The following is a 22,408-nucleotide window of genomic DNA, read 5'->3' as shown; positions in this document are numbered from 1 at the left end:
ATTTGGTCCATACACCTTTTATTATCGAGAAAGACTCGCGTTATCTACAAGCCGAGTGTTGTTGGGTGCAAATGGCCTTGGCTGAGTCTTAAATACTTATTTCTTTGAATATATGGATTGCCTTTCTTCTAGCTCCTTTCAGATACGACCAAAGGTAACTGAAACCAGCCGATCCCGTCTGCTCTCGGGTACTTAAGCAGTTAACCGGCTGATTAGTAGTTAGGTGGGTGACCACTAGCGAATCCCAGCTGTTGTATCTTTTTGATTTTTGGCTGTTCAATTTTTTTGGTCTACATAGTATATTTTTGCGGAACATATAGCTCTTTGTTTCTCTTTTCTTACAAATGCCCACCAAGAATTCTCTGTTGTCCTAAATCTCACATATCTTTATCCTCATCTCGCCCAGGCCACATAATCTGTCTAATCCATACAGCCTTCACAAGAGACACAAGCGTGAAAAGCCAAATCACCACCAGCAGGATCGCCATCACGCTCGACACCCACCAAATACCTTCACTCTTCAACTCCGTGCCAATCTCAATCGTAGCAATGTTAAAGCCAACATTCAGGAACACGAATACCCACCAGGACAATGTAAAGCCCATCCTCGGGATCGCAACAATGAAGCTCAGAGTCGCGAAGCCGAAGAGACAAAAGCAGAACAGCCACATGAAGATTGCAATATCTCGGCCGCCATCGGATGGGCTTCAAGGTATACATAGCCCATCGGCAGCGCTCTGGCCTGGGAGATTAGTGCGACCATCGTGAAGCCTGCAGCGCCGACGGGGATGAACATTCCCGGTCGTAGGTCTAGATCCGGGAGTCCAGTTTCCATGAGTCAGCTGAAGCAGATGACGATAATAAGGAGGCTGCCGATCCAACCGAGGCCCTGATATGCGCAGCCGGCTACGATGATTGGGAGCCGTTGCTCTGGTGGCTGCAAAGGGCCAATTAAGCCGGCGATGGCTCCCGTGAGCATGGCGGCGTACAATGGGAGGGACCAGGCTGGGTTCATTTGCAAGACCTTGTTCGGTGTAAATTGAAAGAAGAGCCAGTACTGGACGGTGGCGTTAATGAGAGCACAAGCGGCATAGATCCAGAAGAGGACGCGAACGGCGACAATGAGCCATGCTCCTTTAGGACCACGAGTAATGCCATATATTTGGGTGCTGCCGATGATGGTCGAGATCGACAGCCAGAAGGAGCCGAAGAAGGAGCATTCAGGTGGGTGGATAAGTGACTTAGCCGGCTTTCGCGGTTCCAGAATGAAGCGTGTAGTCATTGCCGTGCGAAGGCAGACGAAGAGGATGAGGTCGAACATGAAGATAATGGCGCCGATGATAGTAAGTCCCGTATTAGTTTTGGTATTAATTATAAAGCTAAACAAAATGTATATACGGATGCTGAAACGTAGTTCTACTCTGTTTCGGTAGGAAATCTGGGCATGTAAAGAGGATGAGTGTTTAGAATCATCTTCTATAACACAACTAGCCAAGGCATCAGAGTGCTAGTTGGATTCAAAATCTTGGTACTCAAGCTAACAAAAACATAGAAAATTACCCTATTATGGGCTTTGGGGTCGTGCTAAATATTTTATTTAGATGCAACTCTATGTAACCTCGTCCCAGACAGGATCCGGAGAGTAACTTACTTTAATGGTATAAAATTCTGCCTTTTAATTGTCAAGACCAACACGCGCTTTTAACTAGATACGTTAATGTAGTGTATACACGCCTGCAAGTTACTATATAGGTTAGTGTTATACTAAACTAGATTAGTTTTACGACATATAAAGCCATTAAGCCTTAGGGTCTGTTCGGTTGCAAAACCGTCAGATTAAATCCGAACTAAAAGTCCGTCAGAAAGAACGCGCACCTTCCCGATTTGACTCACGTCTGCGGCTCTACGGGTTACACGGNCATGTGCAGTCTGTAGCGCCAAGAGCTCCATTTTAGAAGCTGTTGGTAGGGGGGGGTTGATGATGATGATGTTTATTCCGCCCGGAGGCACTAAGCCTAAAGGGCACTAGTACTATATTACATATTTTCGCTCCTTTTAGTCTCGCCATCTATTATTCACACGCTTGCGGAGAAGAGGATTAATTAATCTGATTGGTGGGTACAGGCTCAAAGGCATTAATTAAGAATGGGTATATTTGTAAGGCCATTTGCAGGGGATTACCCTGCCTTAACTAAATGTGATGCCCATAGACCCGTACGCAAGCATATCGCTACAGTATCTATTTATAAAGCCTAAAATATATAACTAAAGAAAAAGGTATAGGTGGGAGGGAAAGCAAGCAAGCAAGGCTTAATTTTGTAAATATTGATAATATTAGTGTTGCTAAGATGCAGGGGTGCTGCTGTAGTGCTCGCTTAGCCATATAGATATATCTATTTATTATTTATACGCTTGCAGAGAAGAGGATTAATTAATCTAATTAGTAGGTACGGGCTTAAAGGCATTAATTGAGAATGGGTATATTCGCAAGGCTATTTATAGGGGATTGCCCTACCTTAACTAAATATAATACCTATGGACCTAGAAGCGCAGCGCCCGTACCACATAAGGTAGAGTAGGGGGAAAAAAAAATAAAAAATAAAAAAGGGGGGGAAAGGAGAGATTTAAGTTAATATATTAGAGTGCTAAAATAGGTACTCCTATACGCCGTTATGCCTAAATACCTTTGCCTATTATATTTAGGGCGAGTAATAATAAGAATAGTATTAGCGTTCTATATTAGAAGTTTATACTTAGCTAAAATAGGTCTTTTAGGGATAATAAATAGTAAAGCTAGAACGCTTATAAGGACCACCGGCCCAGTTGCTGTATTTAGCCGTCTGTAAAACCGTTATCTTAAGTATATTAAGCAGCACCTTTCTAAAACAAGTGTCCGTTATAAAGCTTAGAGTAGAGGCCAAGAGTGGTGATTTTATACTTTAGCTTATTTCTAACCGCGTAGCTTATAAAGGCCAATCTCTTAAAGCGAAAGAGAGGGGCGTTTTTAGGTTAGGGGTTATTTTTAAATAGGTGTTTTATAGCTTAAACTGCGTATTTAGGTTGCCCTAAAGCGGCAATATTAATTAAGACTCCTTAGTAATTAACGTCCGTTTTACTACGCTTTAGATATAATATTATATAGTTCTTTGCTAGCGTTATATCGTTTCTAGTATATTTTATAGTAGAGAAGGCGTGGCTATCTTTCTAAGCCTTAGTATAGGTAATCTCGCCTAAATAAAGGAATCCTATAAAGGCTATAGTAACAGCGGCATTAAAGTTAAGATCCTTAACGGATTAGGCATTTAGGGTAACTAATTAGGTAAGGATATCTTTAGTAATTAGCAATCTTTTAGCCGTAGTAGAGGGATTTATAGATATTACACCGTTTAGGATCCTCTTAATAATAGGATTATTAAAGACGGAGGTGTTATAATTAGCGTTAATATAATAGGATTAAATTGCGAAGACGTAGGCTTTAACTATAGTAGGCTTAATACAGCTTATTTCTGGACTAGCATTACTAAAGATCCGTTGGGTAATCTATTCTCCTAGATAGTAGAGGGGCGCTAAGTACTTTACCACTCTATAAAAGTCGTAGTAGCCCTCCTAACTCTTAATTACGGAATAGTATAAATCTCTCATTCTATCGGAGAGGCTGTGCTATAATAGTTAGCCGAAGTATTTTAAGGGGGCTTTTACCTTAATCCAGAAATTAGGTAGGGGGTCTTTAAGAGGGACTAGGTCTCCTATTTCGGCGTTAGATTAAATATAATAAAGAAGCGTATAGTAATGGTAAATTAGAAGTATTCTAATGCGGGCATAGTAATAATACCCTATCGCGATTAAAATAAGATAAAGTATTAGCTAACCCGTTTTCTGTAAAGGAAACCTACTCTATATAAAGCGTAATATTATAGGCTACGGCTAGTTAGAGGATCTTACAGAGCGGGTAATTACCCGGTCCTTTTACTACCGTATTTTAGAATCTTAAGAGTGCTACTATATTATCCGTATAGATATAGACTAAGCTATACTCCTACTATATTACCTAGAGCTAGAATAAGGTTGTAATTACTTAGACCTCCCGCTTATTAATTAGGGTAAGGCGGTATTCTATATTAGGGTAGTAGCTTAAAGAATTGTCTTAAGGTAGAGATACTAAATAGGGCGGCTATATTATCCTTTAAGAATCCTTAAGAAAGAAGAAGGCCCTATAACTAAGAATCCTAGATATGTCTAAGAAGAGATAGAATTATTTTTAATCTGTATTGTTAAAGAAGAGGATACTATTTAAAAGGGTAAGAGCATCCCTCTACCATAATAAGTCTTGGCGAAGTTTAGCTATTAGCTATTAGCGAGGATAACTACCTACCTTTATAAAAGTGGAAATAAACTCCTAGATAGAGCGGTTATATAAACGCCTAAGCCTAATTACCTAGGCGCTCTAAGCGAGTTTACTAGCTAGTTTTTAACTCTAAACTAGCGTTAGGGATCTACTACTTAACGCTTTATTAATCTCCTTAATTATAGTGGCCTATTTTAAAGGAGAAAGATATAGCTTAGACTTTAGAGTATCTATAATATAACCTAGGACTTTAGCCGTAGTACCTTTAATATTCTTTAATTCGTTTTATAGGATACCTAATTTATCGCTTAATTAGTTATATACACTAAGCAATTAAGGGAGAATAGAAGCGTTAGAGAGTATAAAGATAAAATTATTTAAATAGTGCTCTAAGGCGGCGTTTGGGATATATTAAATAAGTATCTAGTAAAATCCCTTCGCAAAAAGATTAAATAAAAAGGGTGTAGTTCGAAGGCCGAATAAGAGGTAATGTTTAAAATATACCACACCCTTCCAGGAGAACCCTATAAGGCGTTAAGCTTTAATGGAAAGTAGGATATTTTAAAAGGCGTCCTTAATATCCCTCTTAATAATTATGTAATTACGGCCTATATATATAACGTATTAGAGAACCTAATCGACTATTAAATATTATAGTGTGGCGAATACTATAGGGATTAAGTTATTAACAGATTGGCTAGATAGTAAGGATAAGTTATAAATATAGCGCCATCCCCTATCCGCTTTAGGTACTAAACCTAGCAGTAAGGATATAATGGGAGACGTTGCTATTATAATCCTGCCTATGTCTAGATCGGCGCTGATTTTCTTTAAGATTAGGACCGTATTTACGGCTATTAAAGCTTAGTTCTTCTAGGAGAGGAGCTTAATTTCTAGGTCTACCCTAATTTAGTATCTGAACTTTAAGATACTAATAATATTGCGTTAGAGGTTACTAGGGTATAGGGATAGATAACGCCCCTATGCTTAAATAATTAAGGGGGAGGGAGAGTCCTATAGAGGAGAGGAGGGTAGGAAAACTGGAAATAATGGTATAGTATTTAGCCTACCTGTACTATAAGGGTAGAGCACAGTTTTAGCGGAGTGTAAGTATAGCTTAATAAAATCCTCTTCCTCCTCTTCCTTTTCCTTATTAATACTTTCCTCTAGTAATTACTACTTATAATTCCTTACAGCATGCGGACTATTGCACTTGCTATAGGTATATAGGAACTTATAATCCTTACCTAGGTTATACTGTGGGAGGGTACGACCTCTCTAAGATAGGAAAGTCACGGTGCTGTTAGTCTTTCAGTCTGTCGGTCGGTCAGTCAGTTAGTTAGTCATTTAGTAAAAAAGAAAGAAAAGAGTGTATTTCCGGTAACTGGTAAGGTCGTGATATATATATATATGATAAAAGGAAGAAGGAAGGAAGCCGAAGACTCTATAAATATAGGAAAAATGCTAAGACAGTAGGCGACGTCTAATTTATACCACCACATACCTCCCCTACTAAGAACGTTGTCCCCTAACGTTCTATAATATAGAAGAATAGCAAAATGAGAGTATAGTAAAAGCAGAATAGATAAAGGAAAGTATATCTCTAAACGAACGTAGATAACTATATCCTTAGCCTTCCTATAGAACTGTTCTACGGTGTCCTTCCGTTACCTATAGCTAAGATCCGATCTTCCTATTAGTAGTAACTAGGACGGCAGTAAACCAGAAATAATAACGGCAGCAGTAAGAGCAGTAATAGCAGTAACAGCAATAGTGGTATAAGTAGTAATAAAAGCAGACAGTTGGTGCGGTAAAATAAAATAGAACAGTTGGCGGTAGAATACTCGGTAGGGGAACTTGGTAACAGTTAGTAAGTAGTAGGATATCCGGCAGCAGAACTTTTGGTAATAGAAATCTCGGTAGCGGCAGACAGTCGGTAGTAGTCAGTCGGTAGCAGTCAGCTAGTAGTAGTTAGTTAGAACGGTAGCAGTAGAATAATCGGAATAATAGAACGGAACAGTTGGAATAGCAGTAGCAGTAGTAGCAGCGGTAGAACAGCTGGTTGGCAGTAGTAGAACAGATCGGTTAAAATAGTAGTATAGAACGGCATGATAGACCTAGCAGATCTAGCAGTAAATAGACCTAGCAGCGGTACAGATCTAGAACGGTAGAGACAGTAGTTGGTTGAGATAGTAGGGGCAGAACAGTCGGACGGAATAGCAGCAGCAGCGGCGGCGGTAGTGGGCAGTTGATTAAGACGGCAGAGGCTATGACCTGACTTAGTAGTTTGGCTGGTCGTTTGATATTAAGGCTCTGTACCTAGATCTGTATCAGTCTGCATCATATACGGCTCTTAATTAAGGCTCTATCCGTGGCGTTGCATCAGGCCCTGTATCGCTAAGCTTTACGTCCGCATAGCTCTGTATCTAACTGTGCGGCTGACTGTGCATCTGGCTGTGTATTAGTAGCTCTGCATTGCATAGTCTGCGTCCGTATCTGTGTGGGTGTTTGCGTCCGTAGTTCTAAAACGTCGACTGGTGATGCTTTTGACGATCTACTGACCGTGTACTGATTTACTAAATAGGCCTAGTGTCCGCGTGCGTGCTTGTATGCCTGCTTTGATTGCCAGATGAAGACTGTCTAATTGGTCGGCGACGACGTGCTGTAACTAATCGTTCGGTTGTTTGATTAAGGTAGAAAGTCGGCCTGGTTAAAGGCTCTAATTGTCCTGATTTGAATGTGGAAACGGCGTTTAGCTGATTGAGACCTAATGAGGCCCTAGCTTGACTTAAGGTGTCTTCTGCTGTATGTATGACTGAGGTTTTGCATCCATAGATAATTGATTAAGGCTTTGCATATATAGGCGTCTAGTTAAGCTGCCGTGCTGTTGTCCAATTAAGGCTTTGCACCTGTATGCTCCATATCCGTAGGGTCTATATATGACTCCGTGTGAGACTCCGTGTAATGCTCCGTATCTATATCTGCAGAAAAGATCGTTCTGGTTAACTAATCCGTGGGCGTCGAGATGGGCAGCAATTGATTAATAAGGGGGTAAGTAGTTAAGGGAAGAGGCTCTTGTAGAGGCTTTAAAACGTTAATTGACCGTGCTTTTGACGTTCTTTTGGCCGTATACTAATCTCCTAGTTAGGCCTAGTGCCTGTATGCCTGTGTGTCTGCTATTGTAGGATCTTTGACTGCTGATCAAAGACGTCTGACGGCGACGGGTAACTGATACGATTTAACTATGACCGTATGATTAACTGACGTTTAAATAGGGTATTAGGTTGGCCCAACTAAAGGCTCTAATTTGATAACTTAACTTGTATAGGCGGCGTTCGACTAATTAGGATTTGATTAAGGCTCTGGCTTAACTTAAGGTGTCTTCTGCTGTATATATGTCCTGGGTTCTGCATCCGTAGGCTCTATATTTACAGATAATTAATTAAGACTCTGGCCGTGTAGTCATTCTGTTAAAGCTTTGTATCTATATAGTTAATTGGGGCTCTGTATTTGTAGTTAATTAAGGCTCTTAGTGTCTACTAGATGTCTAATCTAGAGACCTGTCTTAAGACTTCCTTCCTTGTGAGCATAAACGGCAGCTTCTAGTAGACCATTTTCGCGGGCCCGCTACTTTCCTAGGACGTCTTTTGTAGCTGCCTTCTTCCCTTTCTAGGCCGTCCTTGCTTAACTCTTTTGGCATATCCTTGGGCTTTTGCGGCTGCTGCTATAGGCCCTGCTGCTGGTAGTACGCTTACGTATCCTTGATCTTCTTCTAGCTTAAGAGCCTTCTTAGGGTTATCTTCTACTTTTAGTCTCTTTATTATTGTCCTACTAGCTCTGCGTTTTATCTAAGTCGTCCTTAGTGTCTTTAAAGCTATTTGGTAACAGCTTCTTAGCTATTATAACTACCTCTGTCGTATATCCCTTGCCCTTGTGTTCATAATACAGTCCTTTTGTCAAGACGATCCCGGAGAAGTGCTAGCTCCTACACGTCTAATTCCTACTCCCCTTGTAATCCTTAATAAAGTCCTTCACTAGCCTGGCTAGGCGCGGCTTAATTCTGTCTTCAGTCGCATAAGGATGGCTTAGGTTTATTATAGTTAGTTATACCTTGTATACGACCTCTTGCAGAGCATCCTTATCTTCTCTTATTGCAGTGCCTCTTTGTATACTACTTTACCGTTTCTATGGTGCTTGTTTTCCGGTATCATGCTGCTGCCCTTGTATAGGTCCCTTCCTTGCTGTGGTATCTGTTCTTGTCGTGCAGCTAGCGCGGTACTGAATTCGGATGGCAGTGGCGGAGCTGCGATTAGCTGTCGTTCGAATAAGGAATAAGGTCGGCCCGGTTGAAGGCTCTAATTTAACGACATTCGACTGATCTAATTCAGTGACGGCGACGTGCTGACATTGAGGCTCTGGCTTGATTCGATTCCGCGACCAGTCGTGGCTTCTGTGCAGTTATTCGATTGATCAAGGCTTCTGTGCAGTCGTTCGATCAAGGCTCTGCGTCTAGCTCTGCGTCTAGCTCTGTATTGTATAATCGGCTCTATATCCGTGCAATTAATTAAGGCTCTTGGTGCCGCTCTTATTGTGCAGCTGGCGTATTATCGAATTCCAGGGGCGGTGTAGAGTTCTGCCGGCTTTACTGCTGCATGGGCTAATTAGGATTTTCCATCCCCGGGATGGAAAATCGCTATTGGCTTGGTGATAGGCGGTGAGCTGAACTAATATCTTTACAGCAGGTCGTCGCGACTGACGCGTCTTAACGCGTTGCGATTAAGAAAATAAACAAGGAAAGGAGCTTTAGGAAATACTGTAATTAAGCAGATAAATAGAAATTTTTTTATACGGCCGTTACCTGTATCCCCTCCCCTACCTTAGAACTTGACTGTCCCCTAGTTAAACATCCTATACCTGCTACGGAGCCTGTAGGTTAATAGCTGTCCTGGTTACACGGCTGTCTTTAAGGGTCTACGGACGTTGCTGGCTGGGTGTTACTACTGAGTCCATAGGTCGTACTCAATAGTAGTCCTCCTAGTTTGTACGTAGTTTGTTACTATTCTTTAGCACTACTCCGTTACGGAAAGTAGTAAAATCTGTTTGTCCTATAGGGCCCTATTTCTGCGTCTATCCTTACCCTTCTATTTTCTGATATACCTGTCTATCTAGGTCTATTCCTTGGTACGTATAAAGCTAGTTCTTAATACCTTTTAGTCGTCCTTTATTGCCGAGCCACGGAAGTATAGGTCCAGGTCGATTGTGCGTCCCCGCTACTAGTCTTCTTTGATTAGATAGATGTATAAGTCCTTACTAAATAAGATCCTTTAAGCCTTGATACGCGTGCTTGGTGAAATGGTGACTTCCTCTACATCCAGAACAGGTCTGCTGGCCTTGTCTTCGCGTGCCTTGCTGACCCCGTGCGTCCCACTGCGGCTGTCTAAAGGCAGTAGAATCTTGTGGATATTGACAGTCCTGCGGATATTAAGAACCTTGTGGATATTGAGAGCCTTGCGGAGATCGACAGTCTTATAGGACAAAGGGAGCTTGGGTACTGTTCTGCCAGTCTTTGTATCCTTATGCTGGGCTTTGAACTATAGCCTGGTCCGTAGGTAACTGCTGCTGCATTAGGGCTCCTTTATATACACCTAGTCTAACTAGCTACTGATTACGGAATTGTTTAACTAGCTGATGAAGGCTCTGCTCCTTGGGGTCCATTTTTGGTAGATAATCTACGCCCTTATATAAACTAAGCCTGTCCTTTATGGCTCTTAGTAACTGATAGAAGTTAAAGGACTTTCGTCTATCCGGATTAGCTCCCGTTTTGGCTATGGCGTGTCTTTAATATTTAAGCGGAAGTCCTTTTGTAAACTAGTATCCTTGCTCGCTATTCTCTAGATTGCCTGCCTCCGTAACCCTTTGGGAGATTAGTGTAAATTGCCTACAGTACTTACGCACGTTAGGTGGGCTGCTCCTACACTATAGTACGTAGGCCTCTAGGAATTCTACCGTTTCCATTTATTGAAAGTAGTTGCTTCTTTGGTATTCTGCCTTAAGCTTTCTTATAAGCTCCGTCCAGTCACTAGCTATAAATTTAGGTAGGCTTTGGATCTATATCCCTATCTAGTAATTGTAGTACTCTGGAAGACCCTGGTGCTTTTTACTTGTTATATAATATCGGGTGCATAGCCGTTTATACTGCTTGATAAACTGCGACACGTTCTGCCCTGTAAAGTAAGGAGTCCTAACAGTTCCTGGGGCTGGCATAGGCTGGGCCATGACGTAAATCTTGTCTCAAGCTGTTAACTATTAGTTGCGTGTATCTAGAGCTTCCTTGGGAGCTTATAGGTGGTCCTTGCGGCTTATATCCTTTGTCTGCTGAGGGTCGTTAGTCCTAGGTGTTACGGGTGAACGCTGTGGTAGATCTGCTTGTATGGCCGTGGTCTTGATAGAGGGTATCCTAGATGGCCGTCCTGGCGGGACCTTGATAGGTGCATGCTGCGGCTGGTTTACTTGTATAGCTATATCCCTAATGGAAGGCACCTACCTCTTAACGCCTGAGGGGGGGTCTTTTTGGGAGAGTACAAAATCTTCATCATCTACTGCCACCGGGTCTTGATACGTCTATCTGTTTTGGCCTGCCGTCGTTCCGCGCGGTAGGGTGCTGCTAAGCCTCTTGCTTTTACTTATATCTACTTTTTTACGGAACGCCTTTAGAGCTGCTGCTGATATAATCCGGATGACTTGAAAGAAGATAAAGCTAAGCCAGAATAGGAAGCTTTTAAGGATAGATCCGATCTCGTGCACTTGTGACCTTGCTCGGTATTGTCTCCTTTGTTTGTGAATGGCAGTACTGACTTCCTTCGCCGCTAAATGTCTTAGATCTCGTTTTTATCTAATTAATTGGCCCTTGGCTTGTCGTCTTTGCATCTTTAATAAAGGTCTGGCTATGCTCGGTAGTAGATCTCGGTAACTCTAACCGCCGGTTAAAGTTGTCTAATTGGCTCGCTGGTTCGCCCGACGTCCTTATATATAACTTTCCGAGACCCTTCTCTTCCTGTGACCGAGTCAAGGTGGCAAAGACATCCGATTTAGGTCGACAGACTTGTAGTCTTTTACTTCTTATTGCCACTCTTTGGCCTATGCGTTGAGTCTAGCTGTCTTATCTTTTTCCGGTACTGCCTAGTTCCCCTTACTATTCGATATTGCCTGGTTTTCTTCTACTGTCTTGTCTGTCTGGCTGGCGGTTCTTCTACAGCTGGTCGTTCTTCCGTAGCTGATCGTTTTTCTATAGCTGGCGGTTCTTCTATAGTCGTAGGATGTTCCTACGTGTCTCCTGTGTGTCTCCTGTGTGTCTTCTGTGTATGTAGCACTAGACTTCTAATTCAAAGAGCTTGCCGTCGTCCCTACGTGGAATGCCATAAAATATGTGGGAGGGTACGACCTCTCTAAGATAGGAAAGTCACGGTGCTGTTAGTCTTTTAGTCTGTCGGTCGGTCAGTCAGTCGGTCAGTCATTTAGTAAAAAAGAAAGAAAAGAGTGTATTTCCGGTAACTGGTAAGGTCGTGATATGTATATGTATAATAGAGGGAAGAAGGAAGGAAGCCGAAGACTCTATAAATATAGGAAAAATGCCAAGACAGTAGGCGACGTCCAATCTACACCACCACAATACTTCCCTCTATTAAAGCTGTAATAGGTCCTTAAGATATTAGTGCTTATTTGCGCGCGTTTTGAGATAGATATAGATTTATAAGTACTGGAATTGTAATAGATATCTAGGAAGTTACTAGAGATCTTTTAGTTGGCTAGCTTTAACTAGTTCTTTTAAATAACTATAGAGTGGTACTCTAAGGCCATAGTTATTAAAGAAGTAATTTAGTAGGTGGTAGATAGCTAAATAACTTAATTATAAAAGGTAAGTATTTGGGGAATAAGATCTACCGAAAGATTCTTATATATAATAATTAAAATTATTATATAGTTAAGGAAGCCCTCTACCTACACTTTAACGGACAGGTAGTCCTTTATTATTCCTTCTTTCAGTCTTATAGAAAGGACGCTATTAATAATAAGGATATTATTTTAAGGCTTAGACCAGAGCTAGTGTATCTAGAGGCAAGAGAGGTTATTAGGTAAGAAAGTACCCTAAAATACCTTAAGTATCTCTTTATTCGGGACGCTAGGGAGGAGGGTATTTAGGATATTGGCTATAGATGGGAGTAACTTACCTAGTTTATTAATTGGGGTTAAGGATAATACTGCCGTAGCTAATCTCGCTATTACTATAGCGAGGCTTAATATATGGAGTTTAGTCGCCTAATCTTCCTATTCTTTTTAGACGCGTAGTATTTTAGTATAGTCCTCCTGTTCCTAAAGGAGTCTTATTTTCCGGTCGGTTGCCTAGTCCTTAACCTCCTTTACCTAAGCTCTTCTAACCTTTAGGTCCTCCTTATGTAGTTACTAAAGCTATTCTTTAGCTTTTTTAGCGGCTAAAGTCTCGCGTTAAGCCGCGGAGAGAGGCGCTATTATAGAGGATGGAGACTATAACGCTGGCGTATCGCCTAAAGGTGTAGGGGAAGGTAAGGGAGACTGGTAGGTAACCTCTAAGGAGTTTAGCTCGTCGAGTGTATCGTTATTAGTTAAGTTTTTAAGGTTTTTATAAACGATTTGCGAAGGTTTAGACAAGCGTATAGGTTATTAAGTTATTAACAGCAATAATTAATTATTAGAAATTAAGTAAATAAGGTATTAGCTCTTAAATGAGACTAATATAGAAAGCAAGTAAGCAAGGCTTAATTTTATAAATGTTAATAATGTTAGTGTTACTAAGATATAGGGGTGCTGCTGCAGTACTCGCTTAGCTATATAGATATATCCATATTCTTATACAAGCCCATATATATACCTTACTTAGTACTCCCTAGTATTACTAATACCTTATTCTACGAGATCTTATAGGTGGTTAGTAGTAGGTAGTCTTAGGGGGCTATTCCTCTAAGTGTTTATTATCCTATCTTTGGCGATTAAAGCGAGATCTACTGGTAGTACAAGGGTGCGTAGTATAGGTTAGTCAAAGTGTAAGGGGGGGGAGGGTTTAACTATGGTGGGTGGGTTATTAATCCAGTTCTGCCTTAAGTCGTCCGGTAGCTATTATATATTTTACTATTATTCAGACTACGTCTACGTTTAGTGTCCACTATCTAGGGTTAGATGGCGCCTTGCCCCTAAGGTAGAAGGATAAGCTGCCTTATCTTATATCTATTTACTATAGCATTTATTCTTAATACGCTGTCTATTTTATATACCTAAAAAGGAAATATTCTACTATTTCTCTTACTTATCTATAGTTATATTAATCTAATTCTGCCGCTCTAATCTAGTATAGATATCTATTAAGTTATATTATTCCCGTCCGTAGTTAGGCTAATATATTTACCTTTTCTTGCTTAAGAGAGTTATATAGCCTACGGGTATATTTACCTAGTAGCGCTATATCTATTTTTCTTAAGTACCTTCCTACTCCTTCTGGTAGTATTTTCCTACCCTACTATCTTACTCTTGCTATATTAATTATTATAGCCTTAGCCTAGTGTTATTATCCTTACGGTAGGTGTCCTTATATAGTGGCCCGCTGTACTGCTTTTTTTACCTTCTTGCCTAATGCGAACTCCCCTTATATTAGGACCTATGCTATAAAAACGCAGTTACTTTTTTGCCTTAGTATATGGGTTATATTATAAATCTATACAATACTTATTTAGCTAGACTAGTACTTAGGTTAGCTAAGCGCTAATAATGCTGCCTAATTACTAGTAAATATAGTAATCTATCTCCCCTATAGATCCAGTAGTAAGCGTTTTATCGCTAATAATATTGCTATTAGTTTAGCTATATATAGATTCTATTCTACTCTTAGTCCTAGTATAGTTAAGTATATAACCGCTTCCCTATTTAGTGTATTGCTAAGGGTATTATAGACAATACCTTCTATCCCTACTATGCCTCTCCTCCTAGATAAGCTTGTTACGATCTATATACCTTAAACAAAGTTAGCGGCTTTAGTTACCCTATCTTTATCTAGGTTAATACTTATAGGTAGTTAGTCCTCCTATAGTAGTACTATATAGGGTTAAATAACCTCTATCTTATCTATTAGTGTATATTAGTATATATAGGCTATCTTCTATAGTGGGGATGTAAACCTTTAAAGCACCTTTATACGGAGCCTTAAGAGCGGGTTCATTTTATATAGCGTGTAGAGGTTAACCTATAGCTTAGTAGCCCTCTCTAAATGCCGCTCGCGTACTAACCGTATACTTACTTTAGCTTCCCTAATAACTATAGCTACTATATAAAAAGTTCCTATAATTGCCTACGCTCTAATTCTTTACACCCTATTTATTACGGCTATAGTGGAACCCCCACAGACGTGCATCTAGATATTTAAGGCGTAGTCTACTACCGGCGCTACCGTTGCCCTAAATAGCTATCTTATAGTTAAAGGGGATACCATCCAAAGTCTCTTTAGTGCTATAGCTGCGATAAGGCCCTTAGTGGCTGCTTTTATAATATATTACTTATACCGAAGCTCCGCATCTATAACTACCCCTAGAATCTTAGCTATATACCCTAGTATAACTGTTTTTCCCTTAATTATAAATAGGGTAGTATTGGTCTGCTCTACGTTTCTTATAAAGTATACTAATATAGTCTTTTCTCCTTTAAACGTTGCGCCGCTTCGTTTCTCCTAGTCTATTACTCTATTAATAATAGCCTAAATACCTTTATAGTTTGCTGCTGCTAATAGTCCTATAATCTATATATTATAGTTATCTATAAACGCTATTAAGCCTCTATTTATATTAAGCCGGTGCTAGACTAGGTCGGCATTAAAAAAAAGGAACAGTATTAGTAAGAGTAGTAATCTTTATAGTAGTTCTGCTTATAGTAACTATTACTAGTTAGAGGTATAGCCGTTAACTAAGATAGTTGCTATATAATTAGAGCAGAATATATTAATCTACCGTACTAGTACTGGCGGTATACCTCTTACTATAAGCCTTTATAATAGCCTCTCTTTATATACTCCGTTATATGCCCCTTTTATATTAAAGCTAATAAGGCTAAGCACCTTCTTAGACCTCTATACGTTGTATATATATTCTTACAGTAGTAGCAGCGCCTATTTAGTAGAGCGCTTTTTCCTTACTCTAAAGTAATTTGTAGGCAGTAGTCTAAAGGTTTCTACTATGTATAATATTCTCTCAGTAACTATAGACTCTAGCATCTTACCTAATGTAAAAAGTAGAGAGATAGGCCTCTATACCCTTGCCTTTATATAGTCTCCTTTATTTAGCTTCTTAAGCGGTATAATCTTAGCATTTCTCCATTGGCTAGGAAGGTTACCTTATTTAGTAAGGTCTAAAAGAGGAGCAGGACCCTATCTTTTATTACTGGCCATATCTGCCTCCATACTATCGCTAGTAGGCTATTATCCCCTAGCGCTTTCTATGGCTTTACTATAAATATCTTCCGTTTCACCTCTTCCATTATAAGACGTGGCATTAGTATTAGCGTTCGTTAGGGCCGTAGGCCCTTATCCTCTATTCCTGCTAGTAGTAGGGGAAAGAACGTGGTTAATAGCTCCACTACTTACTTATCTTTTCCTTCTATGGTAGATCTATTTATCCTTACTAGCAGTGGTATTTTATTAAATGCTAAGTTACTGCTTAGGTTAAGGTATTTTACTACTTACTAAATGTTTACATTATTAGCCAGGAAGTTGTTCTAGTATGTCCTTTTCTATTTCTATATTGCATTATAGTATTCCTTTAAGGCCTCCTTTACTTATTACTTTAGTTCTAGTAATATCTAACCCGCTTAGCGTTAGTTCTTTACCTAGTTTCTTTAGTAAGTATATACCTAGCAGAGCTTTATAAGGTCTATTATCTATTACCTTTTTACATATAGTAACGGTTTAGCTTTTGGAGTTAATGCGTATACTGCCTTTAGTACTATATCTATAAGCTAGTCTATTTACTACTGTACTTTACCGCCTACTAGGATTATATGGAGGGTGGTGGTAATCCTATTCCTAATTTTATTCCATAATACGTTTTTAAAGAGCATTCTCTATTCTATAGCGCGTTTAGGGACTATAATATCAAATATTATCTTAATTGCCCTATAATTAGATCCATATTCTGTTCTATATACTATATACTTTACTATTATAGATACTAGCTTATCTGATATTAAGATTAGGTTAATTATTATCTCGCAGTTACTATTTTACTATATTTTCGTACCCCTAGGCAGTAGGCTATATAGGGAGTAATCTCCTATAAGGTCAATAATCGGGTTAGCTTCTCCCTGTCTCGCCAGCGAGACGTTATTTCCTCCCTATAGCTAGTTATGCTGATTAAAGTCTCCTATAAGTATTATATTGGTTTATGTTTCTATCTTATTCTATATTTCCTAGATTAATTAGTATAGTTTGCTAGTTATATCCTATAGTGCCTCTATATTCTTTCCCTTAACGTATACTAATACTACTAGTACTAATTAGTTAGGAAGGCGCAGTACTACCGCGGTAAGATCTACCAATTGTACTGGCACCTGTTTAGCCTTAATGTCTTTTTAAATCTATAATATGCTCTATACCACCTACCTCTTTTTATACTAGACTATAGGTATTACTTTAGTCTAATTTAAGTGTCCTATAGGGACAGTTATAACTATATTATTTATTTTCCATATATACGGCTCTAATATTGCTAACACTCTAAAGTCTTTTAATTGTTTATCGTTTATTAGGCTCTACTATACTATACTCTATTTTTAGACATTTAGTTAAAGTACCTAAAGTGTCTTATATATAGCGGGTAGGATAAAGCACTTAGTAATTTTTATTAAATAATTTATATGGTCCTCCGTATAGTATATATTTTAGGATCTATCCTTAGCAGTTATTATAATAATATCCTTCTTAAGCGTATCTAGTATATACTTACGGTCTTATATATATAAAAGCTTTATGTCCTAGTGTCTAACACTAGTAGTATTGCGTTAGGCCGCTTTTAGGTTTATAGGTTCTAATATAGGCTAATTCCCTTATAATATAAAAGTATTAGTTCTATAGCAACCGTACTACCTTACTGCTTTTGGTAACGTATACCACTATTAAACTATATACCTTTCCTGTGTCTTTTCTACTAAGCCACCCTATCTAGGCTATATATACATTATTCTCTTTTCCTAGCACCTCTACTACTTTATCTTAAATCTTTCCTTCCTAGTTAAGAACTGCTGTTTAATTAGTATTGTTAATTTTTACTAGGTAGAGCTGGTCTTATAGTACCTAAATACTAAGTACTAAGGTTTTCTAAGCCGCTTCTTTTATATATTAGAGCTTAGTATTATTCCTATAAGTTATCCTAATGTATATAGGGTTCCTAGGGTTTTTAATTACTACTACATAGCGCTAGCTCTTATGGCCTTCTATTATATATATACTACTTTTAATTGCTTACCTAATTACCCCCAGTTATACTTTATTCTTATTTTCCTCTTTAACTCTAGATATATTAACTATACAGTATAGCGTATTAGTAATAGTTAATAGCATAGTATTCCTTAACGGGAAGGATATTAGGTTGCTTAGTTAACTGCTTAGTGGCGTATAGGTAACATCCGCGTATAATAGAGCCGCGCTTAGTAGTGCTTAAATATTTAATAATTAGGTCTAGATTACCTTTATCTTCTTTATAACCTTAGCTTTAAGCACGTTAATCTGCTTTATAAACATTTTAGTAATAACTTTAATTTAGTTTGCTTATGCCTCTTTCTGCTGCTCTAATACCCCTAGTAGTAACGTAACTAGGTTAGTTAGCACCTTAATCTACATATTTAATATTATATTTATCCTCTTAGTTATTAATTAGTTTGCTATAGTGGCTATTATTACCAGTTGCTCTATTCTCTTTTTAGCTATTACGCGGTTTCTTATTAACCCTATTTAATCCTTAGGGCGTAGTTTTTTCCCTATGCGCTTCGGTCGTAGTATACTAGGGGCTACTGCTACTATATAAACCGTATCTTCTGTATTACTCTTGTAACTATTATTTTTAAGGGCCTTAGTTATCTTGGCGCGTTCCTAACGCGATTAACGCGTTAAGCCTCCTTCCACCTCTGCCGTTTCTATCTTCCCTTTCTTAACTTGGGTACTGCGTGCTAGGGGGTATTATTTAAAGATAAGGTTCAAGTCTCCCTGGTAGGGGGGGGTACTTAGGCAGTCTCTTTAAGCTCAGCGGCGTGTCACGTGATAGCGCGCGGGCCATCGTGTAGATACCTTCTCGGGGCCTTTAAGCCCCTGAGATTCTTCCATATAGAATATCATATGTATTATTCTATCAGCCTGCTTAGTGCCCTAATAGGTTATAAGCCCTCTTATAGCTTTAATTAAAGCTCTATTAGCTGCTATTTTATTTAATTAATTGGTTAACACGAAGCTATAAACCCTTAAATTTAGACCCGGCACAGTGTGACAGAAATTTATAACAAACCAATATAAATATACGCCACGCACGATACGGTTAAACCGATTAATTATATACTATAGCGGACACAGTATAAAAGAAAAAGGAATACCAGAGCTCTCTTAGGGCTGTTCCTATATTAAAAGGGGACAACAATTACGAAGAATGGTATTGTCGAATTATATGACGACTTAAGCTTTATAACCTCCTACCAATGATATAAGGTACGGCTGTAGAGCCACCTTAGTAGACGGATAAGTATAGAGATTAGCGTTATAAATAGATAACGGGACTTGAGGTAATTAAGGGCGCAGTATCAGAATCAATTCGCGATCGACTTGCTGCATTAGGTAAGCCGCGCGACTCTATTAAGGATCTGCTTAATTCAATTCGATTACTATACACCGCGTAAGGTCTCGTTTATAACTACCAGATATAGAATTAATAGCTCGATCTTAGTCGCAAAGACTATACCTCGCTTAAAGCCTATATAGAAGCTTTTATTTCAGGTATAAGGAAATTAAACGCGGCGTTAATGCTGATATTAAGGAAGTAAGCATACGCCCAACTACTTTATGCGGTAGAGGAGGAGTTTCCTATTTAGACAGCTAATTATTAAGAGGCAGCTAGGAGAGTCATAAAGGAGAACAACCTTATTATAATTAAGGAATTAGTAAGCGACCTTATGGATAAGAGCCGTACTTAACTAGCTACCTCTACCGCAATATCCTTAGTTAGCAGGAAGCTATCTAAAGATAATTAACTAAAATCTAATATAGAAGGATTAGTATCAAATAAGAAGTATAAAGATTATATGTACTGTGGTAAAAAATATTATAGTAGTAAGGATAGGTACTTTTACCTTCGCTTAAACCTTTAACCTTAGACGTAAAAGCCTTCTAATAAGGATATACTATGCGTAGATCCACCCTAGGAACTAAAAGCGACTTTACCAAATTTAACTTCTTAAGTTAGGACGACGGGCAGAGGCTTAGTAGGAGGCCTATTTATCAGCAGCATAGCTATAGTTAATAACTTAGATAATAGTAACTAGGACGACTGGTTCCTTAACTCCTATTCTAATATTATAATAAGCAATAATTAAAGCAAGTTTATTAACTATAAGACTTTATTAATACCTATTGCGATAGGGATATTAAAAGGGACTATTTATTATATAACCGGCAAAGGAACAGTGTATATACCCTTACTAATAGATAATAACAGTACCTGTATAGTAGCTACTAAGGCCTTCTTTATATCCAAATCACCTTATAAACTCCTCTTAGAGTTAGCTCTTAAGAAGTGTAAGTAGCTCTATATTGGACCTAATAAGGAAACAGGTAGTCGTATAATTTAAAGGTATTTAGATAACTTAATTATAGGTAGAGCAATATATACAAACGGCCTATACGTAATTTAAATAGCTCTAAAGCCTTAATACATTGCGCACGCTACTATATAGCAGCTTGATATTAATATACTACATCAGCGTCTCGGCTATATAGGCAAGGATGTACTATAAAAGGTGGCCAAGATGGGCGACTTCAACCTTATAGGCACGCTAACTTAATGCGAGGCCTATTACCTAGCAACGGCAAAGCGCTAGGTCTCTTAAACTATACCTATACTACCTTAGCGGCCATTTAAACGTGTATATGCTAATACCTTCTACCTTACCCTAAAGGGAGTCGGGGGTAATAAGTATATGGCAATCTTTGTGGAAGCGCACGCCAGATATATATACGCCTTCTTTAGAACTAAGAAGACAATCGCCGTAAAAGGGCTTTAAGAGCTTAATAATCTAGTATATAACCAAACTAGACGATATATTGGCTCGCTCATAATTAACGGCGGTAGAGAATTTAGCATTAAAGAGCTTACTAAATACGCTAAATTAATAGGCATAAACGTACTATATACGGCTCCCTATACCTCTAAGTAGAGCGGAACGCCTAAACGCATTAGAGGCATTATATTGGGCATAGCTAGATTAATAATAATTAAGGCCAATCTACTAGAACACCTATGGGACGAAGCTTATAAGATAGCGATTTAAATTTAGAATAGAATACCTTATAAAAAAGAGACCAGATTACCGTTTTAAATTAACGCTAAGTACTATAACTAGCCGTTTAAAATGCGTATACCAAATATATTATATCTACGATGTTATAGTATAACTGCCTATGTCTATATTAAAGGACTAGAGAGTATATAGTTAAGGAAACTGGCTTTATAAGCTAAGAAAGGACGTCTGGTTGGTTATAAAGGTAATAACGGTTATATCTATTGTGTCTAGATACCGGCTGAGAATAAGATTATATAATTGCGTGACGTGATATTTAATAAGGCTCTAGATCTACTAATCGCTATACTAGAGGATAAGCTCACTATGTAGAAACTAGAGTCTAAACTACCACTAGAACCTTAAGGCTTAACTACTACTATAGTCACTATAGTCACCTACCCTGCTATAAAAGTACTAGAAGAAAAGGAATACCGTATAAATAAACTAGAAGGACCCTATACTCCTAACTTAGTACTAGGAGAACTAGGCCTAAGAGGGGCAATACTATAGTCGTCTCCTTTACCAGAACTAGGCCCGTTGACTTAGTTAAATTAGTTATTAAATTAGAGCCTATTAACGGAGTTAGGGAACTCCTTAGCGTTAGCGCTGGTCTCTAAGAAGGTAACTAACCTGTATAGAGATATATAACGGTACGCTACTATATTTTAAATAACTAATGCACCTATTATAAAGGACGCAGCTAAGGCGTTATGAGCCTTTAAGAAGGTAGCTTAGTAGTTAACTACTAACTTATTCCTAGTAGGTAGGGAGAGTATAATACCGTTAATTGCTAAAAGCGACGACGAGGACTATAATAATTAAAATAATATTAATTTAGATAATAATAGAGTCTACTAAACTAACTAATAGCTTAAGGGGGGTGTGGAGACAGAGGCTTCTAAACCAAAAGAGCTTCCTATTAGAGTAAATACTTATAGCTAAAAGAAGAAGGTCTCTTATATAGCGATCGCATTCTCGTCCTATATATAGATGCAGCTAACTCCTTAGGAACCTTATCTAGAAGCTCCGCACAAGATTAAGATACCGCGAATGTTAAAGGAGGCTCTACAGTTACTAGAAGCTCCTTACTAGCGTCAAGTGCTAATAGTTAAAATAACTTAATACTAAAAGGCTAAGACGTATTAACTGGTTAAAAGACTAAAGGGTATATAAGTACTACTATTAAAGTTCGTCTTTAACCTTAAATACAATATATCTAGAGAGGTAATCTGGTATAAGGTATGGTAGGTTATATACGGTAACCACTAAGTGGCAAATATTAACTACAACAGTACGTATACCGCGGTAGTAACCTCAACTGCGTATAGGATACTACTAGCATTAATCGCGGTATATAACCTTAAGGCTCACTAGATTAACGTTATTACAGCCTTCCTAAATAGCTTTATAAGGAAGCACTTAATATATATATAACAGCCAAAAGGATTTAAAGAT

General features: G+C 38.6%; 1 protein-coding gene across 1 annotated transcript; it reads right to left on the bottom strand.

Moving 5' to 3' along the window:
• Nucleotides 1-377: 377 nt before the first annotated feature.
• Nucleotides 378-1,321, bottom strand: K441DRAFT_743515 (uncharacterized protein; the record flags this gene model as incomplete). Its single annotated transcript, XM_067654407.1, has 2 exons — nt 378-685; nt 883-1,321. 2 exons carry the CDS (start codon nt 1,319-1,321, stop codon nt 378-380), a joined length of 747 nt encoding a protein of 248 aa, XP_067507244.1.
• Between the last annotated feature and the right edge of the window lie 21,087 nt (nt 1,322-22,408).

This window comes from Cenococcum geophilum (assembly GCF_001692895.1).
Source record: "Cenococcum geophilum 1.58 unplaced genomic scaffold K441scaffold_9, whole genome shotgun sequence".
NCBI lineage: Eukaryota > Fungi > Ascomycota > Dothideomycetes > Gloniales > Gloniaceae > Cenococcum > Cenococcum geophilum.
This window is presented reverse-complemented; position numbering and strand designations above follow the sequence as displayed.